At 57.0% G+C, this 6,766-nt stretch overlaps 1 protein-coding gene across 1 annotated transcript in view; it reads left to right on the top strand.

The window, feature by feature from the left end:
- Window positions 1-410: 410 nt before the first annotated feature.
- Lhx4 (LIM homeobox 4) overlaps window positions 411-6,766 on the top strand; it is a 42,028-nt gene continuing 35,672 nt past the window's right edge. Inside the window, exon 1 of the mRNA XM_015491618.2 lies at window positions 411-486. Coding sequence (XP_015347104.1) covers window positions 411-486 — 76 coding nt within the window. The remainder of the gene's footprint in view (window positions 487-6,766) is intronic.

Below are 6,766 nucleotides of genomic sequence, written 5' to 3'. Positions count from 1 at the left end.
CGGAAAGCGACGTCACGGCCGCTCCCGCAGTGTGAATGAATCAAAATGCCTGGGTGACCGCGGCCTCCCCGGCGGCCGGCACGCGAAGGGTGGAGGGGGAAGGGGAGAGAACGGGCGGGGGAAGGAGGAGGGGAAAGAGCCAGGGCTGCAGCAACAGCGTCTCCTCTACCCGGGATGTGCACCAACCCCGGAGAGCGAGATCAAAGGGATTTGAAACAGACTGAGGACTGGCGGGGGGAGGGGACCGGCCAGCCTGTGGAGTCCTCCCGGAGAGGCCGAGGGCCCGGCTTCCACTGTGACTTCAGCGGCCTGCTTGGGTTTCTTATCATTATTTTCAAATTTCGGAACCCAGCTAGAGGGAGAGAGCCAGAGATCTCCGTAGACTGCGACTCGCTGGCTCTTGCTCCAAGATGATGCAGAGCGCGGCGGTCCCCGCGGAGGGGGCTGTCCAGGGGCTCCCGGAGATGCTCGGTGTGCCGATGCAACGTAAGACAACCTCCTTTCTCGCTGATTTAATTTGATAACAAGACAGCTAACAGCCTCAGCTGGTGCTGGGCGGGCCGGACGCTGCTCATGGCCCTGGCCAGGAAGGGCCGGTGGCCGGGGCGCAGAGGCGGTCACCGGGCAGGGGCACCAGCCAGAGTGCGTTTGAAGGGCCTGGCTCTTTACTGTTAGGGGCCGAAGGTGAAAGCTTCCTGGACCATACTCGAGGAGGGCCCAGGGTACCGAAACCCGCATCTTCAGTCCATGGCTTTTCTGGGAATGCCGGGGAGAGTGCTGTTTGGGGACATCAGTGGGGTTCGAGCTGCAGGCCAGGCCTGAGGGCAAGGGTGGTCCCCTACCTCATCCCTCATCCCTGGGTGGCGGTCAAAGCTCGCCGGACCCCTAGTGCAACTTCACCCCGGCTGGCGGGAAGTTGGAGAGCGCATCCCCCGCCCCGCGGCGCGGAAGCACCGGCCACAAGTCTGAGCCACCCGCGCTCCCGGGCCAGAGTGTCTGGTGCGTCCCCAGCCGCTGCTGCCCGCGGCACTCGCCGCCTGGGGGACCTACTGCTTCTTGTGAGGGAATCTGCTCACCACATTCCAGTTACCCAAGGAATGCAGAGGAGGGAGAAACGCCGAGACGAAGTTGTGAACTCGGGGTTCAGCCTTCGCGCAGGCGAGGGCAGGCCATCAGGGTGGCCCGGATTTGGAGGAGGGAGAGGCTGAGGTGTGTGCGCGCTTGGCCAGCCCTCTCGCTTTCTTCCCGCGCCTGAAATTGGCAAGGCGTCGCGAGCTTGGGGCGTGTTTGTCCCTATGTCTTTCTGTGTGTATGAATGTGCGCACGCACAGATTTTCCCGTAGGGAATCTGTCTGTCTCTCACTCGGAAACCAAGAGTCCGCGAGATTGAATATGTGCGGAGACCGAAACAGGTCCCCAAGTGTCGCGCGCGCTCGTGGCGGGTGCAGCCTAAGTCCTGCCCCTCTGGCTGGTGCGTTCAGCAGAGCGCCCCGGGGCACCGTGGAGAGAAGAAGGGTTTTCTCGCTCTGCTTGCCAAGGGGTTGTACTTCCGCCTGCGACTTCTTTAGTGGTGCTGTAGCTACGGTATTTTTTTTTTTTTTTTAAGAGCAGGCTCACCGAGGGGATTGTGACCGCCTAAGAACTAGGGCGCACCAGCGCGCCCTCCTGCGCCCCGGTTCTCCATCGCAGGATTTCTGTCCTGGTCATACCTCAAAGGACAGGCTGGAAAGCCAGTGCCCTGGGCTTCCCTGGGAAGTTTTTGGGAAGGGATTAAGAGAGGATAGCTTAATTCAAGCCTATCTAGATGTTTCTTCCCTATATCCTAGAGTTATTCTTTGAGTCTTTTCGCGTCAACTGTTGGCAGTTTCAACTCTGTGCTGAGTCTTGGGGAATTTACTGCTAAGGTGTTCTGTGGGAGGCGTTGGAGGTTCATGCTGCCTCGCCCCACACCCGGTGCCCCAGTTTGAAGAGATGCAGTGGGCTTTCAGCCTCTGCACAAACAGAAACACAAATTTGGCAAAGGTGCCCAAGTCCTTAAGCTGCCTGAAGCTGTGCAGGAGGGGAGTGCAGAGTGGGGCAAAGGTGCACATGTGTGATTGTGACCTTGGTAGCCGGTGGGTGGTCTGGGCTCCAATTCTTTGATAAGGAGGTGACCTGTTAGGAACAACGAAGTACCCTATCCTTTTGGGGTATACTGGGCTGTGTGGGGTTATCTTAATTTTTGCTTGTCTTGCTCAGAGACAACTTTGATGTTGGTCCTCAGGCACTCAAAATGCCCAGAATTTGGCTCCAGAGCTACAGTTTGCCAAGGCTCTAGGTCTGGGTTCAAACTGTGGAACACTAAAAAGGTAAAGAAAGGAATCCTTATCTCAGGGTGGCCCACAAGGTAAAGTCATAACAAGGGTGGGTGATCAGTGCTCTCTTTTGTCTTTCCTCAGTTCAGTGGCCCATGGGCCTCAGGGGGAGAGAAAGGTAATCAGCTGGAGGAGAAACCAGTCAAAATTGAGGGTCCCAATCCCTAAAGACCTTGGAATGTTTTTATTTTCCTTTTTTTTAAAAAAAATCTCCCTTCCCCCACCACCTTTTGAAATGTATGTGGATTTATATTCCTTTCCTTACAGCAGACCTGACCACTGGCTGTTAAACTCTTGGGGCTGGGACTGGAGGACAGGTGGGGTGTGGTTCCTCACTCCCGTATACCACGGAACTATTCTCTTTCCTGGGTTGGGCCCTGGGGCCTAAGACCTCAGTGTGGGGGTGGGGTAGGGAGCGTGTCTAGGGGGAGCATACCCATGGGCCTCAGGAGACAGAGAGGTAATCCCAGGACTCTCAACCCTGGGTTGGAAGGACAAGGAAATACTCTCCCAGGGGTCCCTCCGACCTGCCAACCAGAAGGTTGGTATTGAGCCCCTCCCCTTAGATTCTGCTTCTTCATCACCTGAGCCACCACAAACAGAGCACAGGTCTAGGGATCCCCTAATCTCCGCCTTTGGTGTCCTTACATCTAGGGGAGTTTTGGAAGAATTTAAAATCCAGTTTGTTTCGGTGGCAGTCGGAATATTCTTTCGTTTATTTGAGGATGAGCGAAATTCATTCCCTTCAGGAAAACGTTACCAAGTAATGTAATAATTTCTCTCCCTTCGCCAGTTTCTGCCCACATTCTGCCCTCTTCCTCCCACTCTGCCCCCGCCTCCCGCCACCGCTGGCTCCTGGTTAGCTCCTTCGCCCTCGCGGTGCTGCTGTTCCCAGAGGTGGCGCGGACCCCTCCTGGAGCAGCGGGGTCCCTCCTGCGCACCGCTCGGACCAGCTCTAGCTGCTCCAGCCGCTCGAAGGGCATCGGCCCGGAGAGCTCAGAAAGAACTGGGCGGAGGAGGCTGAGAGCTGGTCCCCCACCCCCTTCCACACACCGCGCCTCTTAGATCGCGGTTTGGTTACCAGGTCCCGCCACCGCCTCCTAAGGAACTCCCCCGCCTTGCTCAGGATGACTGCGAGCGCTCTGTCCCAAGGAGCCCGACGGGTCACTTCCAGGACGCACCAAGGGCCCTTTGAAAGGGTTCGGTGTCCTTCTGGGGGCGGTATGGGTAGGTTTGGAAAGGGACTTCATCTTAAACTCCTGGGTTCCGACTACTTGGCCCACGTTTTGGGGTCGCAGCTTGTGGTCGCAGCGCGCTCTCTATCTCTGATCTCTTTATTTATCTCTGTTTCCGGGCACAGCCTGCCTCTGTCCCGGTGGTCCTTGTCGCCTCTTTCAGGCTGTAGGGACGCCGAGGTCCAAGTTCTCAGGGCGCCTGCCGTCGGACAGCGCTCGGTGCGGTGAGTGCTTCCCGAGCCACCTCCGAAGCTGCCTTCTCGGAACCGAGCGTTGCCCTCCGTGCTTCTGGCTTGTGCTGGCCCCTCTTGTCCGCTAAGGAGACTCAGAAAAATGCGGGGTGTATGGGAAGGTGGGGCGTTTATGCGCCTTTTGCACTCAGTTTTGACCCATCTTCCAGGCATCTGCCCAGGCACCAAAAGAAAGAACAACTGCCACCCGCAGCACAGCAGCGCTGGTCGGAGTGTGGCAACCTCCGTGGGAGAAAGGAGAAACCTGCCAGGTCCCTCCCGGGGTGGTAAATGGAAAGGCGGCCCCAGGTGACTGCCATCCATCCCCTTGTTTGTCTCCTAAAATGACTACTGCCTGCAAGCCCTTAGGAATCCCGAAGCTTTGGGAAAAGGCTACTTCATTCATTCTGTATTTGGTAGGCTCTGGGTGAGGCACTTCTCTTGGGCCTCACCTTTTCCCCTTCCTGTGACTCATTCTGGGTGCGTGGGGACAAACCTACCAGCGCAGGTCGCCTGGCAAGTTCTGGTCCCCCACGGTGTTTATCATCCTGCTTGGGGATTTCTTGGGGACTAATTTCCCAGGCCAGGGCTTCTCTTAAACTCTGGGGTGAGCCTCTTCTCTCTGATGCCTTGTCTCATGGTTCAGGAAAAACCCGCGACAACATAATTTATGTGTATATGTGAATAAAGAGGCTAACCGATTCCAATACACAATTTCAAACAGCAACTGGGGCATCAGAGACCTCCCGCCCCAACTCACCCAAATATTCTTGGGCACAAGCCAGTTTTAAAGGCCAGGCTAGCTATCCCCGCCGGCCGATTTAAGCCTGGTGGGTTGGGGTTCGGATTCTCTAACCGCCAGGATCCTGCCCCAGCCCGCAGTCAAAGCTGCGAACTACCCAGCAGAGAATTTGGAAAAGCCCGTCCTAGCTGAGAGCGCCTGGCAGGCGCAAGGGCTCCAGTCTCCTCGTGTCCGTGACCTCGATCCGAGAAGGCAGGGAGGGAGAAGGGAAGTCTGAGAAGCCGCGGTCCCAGAGCGTTGAGCGTGCAGAATGAACGTTCAAAGCCCGACGCCCAGCTGGACGGTAGAGTGGGTGAGAGATCAGCACTGAGCGGCCCCAGTTACCTCGGAAAGTCGGGACTGGGAAGAGGAACCAAGACCCTACTAGAGTTGGTTTCCTCCCTGGACCGCGTGGTCTGGGCTCGCGGATAACCCGAGCCAGGAGGGGCGGCGTGGGGCTGGGCCAGAGCGGAGTCCTCGGGTCTGGGAGCACGACCTGCCTGACCTCCCTGCCACTGGGGCCGGGTGCTTCCAGCCCGCTGGCAAGCGCTGGCCAGAGTGGCCGGGGAACAGACAGATGATGAATTTCCTCCAGGAGAGTTTGCTGTGCACTGCCCTGGGCGCTCGCCCTGGGTTTTAGGAGGTTCGCGCCTGGAGACAGACGAGGACAGGATGTCTTACTGGGATAACCGGCTATGGGCGGCCCGCGGCCCGCGGCCAGGAGCAGAGGTCGCGGCGAAGCGGGCAAGGGAGGAACTGCCTGCGTACTCCCTGCGCTCGGCATTTGGCATTTCTGCGCCTAGGTCCTTTTCCTCTCTCCAGTCTGCGCGTTACGCGGGTTCCTTTTCTGGGCTTATTCTCGCCAGTAGCCCTGAGGCTCGGCTGATCTGGGATTGGCCAAACCGAGACCTGCTTTCTGACCTTTAGAGCAGTGGCAGAGACACATTTCCGCGAGGAGCCGCGCCACAGGCGCGAGCGCGCCCAGTACGCCCCGCAAGAGAAAGCCGGGTTGAAACCTCTCTCGCTCCCTTTGCGCTTTTCGCGCCAAGCGTTTGGAAAGACGAAAGTAAACCTGGTCGCCCACAGCTCGAGCCTTTCCGTGACTTCTTAACCCTTGGAAAGTGATGCTCCCAGTTCGGGAGCCTGGACTCCTCCTAGTCGTCAGACTATCCGCGCGGCCCAGTGATCGGTCCGGTTCCGTGCGCCTCTCAGCAGTCCGTTTAGCGGACCTTGACCAGCACTGGAAACGCGACGGGCTCAAGAGAGACTCTACCCAGGCAGCCGATGATGTAAATTAAATTCCACCAGTGGTGACCCTGTGCGCCCGGCAGGCGAGCCGGCGCAGGCGGTGGGTTGCACCCTGTATGTTGGAGCCGCCGGCGGCCTAAAACCCGGCGCGGGCTTCTCTCCGTGTCACCAGGGGTTGTTTGTTTCCCAAGATGGGACATTTTTTTTTCCTTTTTCTTTTGGACAACAGGACGAATTGGTCTAAGAGACGGAAAGGTGGAAATGAAGAAGAAAGGGTAAAATCATGAAGAAGAAAAGCTGGGGCAGGATAAAAGTGGTGGAGGCAGAAAGTTAAAGGAAGGACGTCGGAAGCTAGGCGTGCCTCCCTCTTGACCTGCCCAAACCAGAGCGGGCTAAGGCAAGAATGTAGTTTGAATGCTGCGGGGATTAGGGCAATGGGAGCCCCCAGGACGCCTTGGAGACCGCCTACCTGACTGCAAATACCAGGGTAAATTTTAAAAATCGAGTCCTGCTACAGGTGAGGCGGAGGTGGGGGGAGGCAGGGAACCGACAAAGCAATTTCCTCCCATCGAGTGGACAAAAACACCCGCCACTGGGAGGCTTGTATTTTGAACAGCGACCTGATGACCCCGCTGACCAGGTGTAGACAGCCTCAAGTCCTAAATATTTGCATTGTCCTAACTTCCCATTTGCCTGGGATTTTAGCGCCCTTTCACTCTGTGTTACAGTCAATTAGTGATTACTTAGCACCCGCATTAGCAGGCGACCCAGAGAGAGCCCGGTGATGCAGAGGGGACGTGGGGCAAGGAGAGGGAGGTTGCCCTTGCAGTCCTGCAGGAATGGAAAATTATTTAACAGGGATTAACCTTTTTTCCCCATCCATTATGTGTGTGTTTTTTTTTTTTTTTTTTTTTAAAT

The sequence above is a fragment of the Marmota marmota genome, unplaced genomic scaffold (genome assembly GCF_001458135.2).
Source record: "Marmota marmota marmota unplaced genomic scaffold, marMar, whole genome shotgun sequence".
NCBI classification, from domain to species: Eukaryota; Metazoa; Chordata; class Mammalia; order Rodentia; family Sciuridae; genus Marmota; species Marmota marmota.
This window is presented reverse-complemented; position numbering and strand designations above follow the sequence as displayed.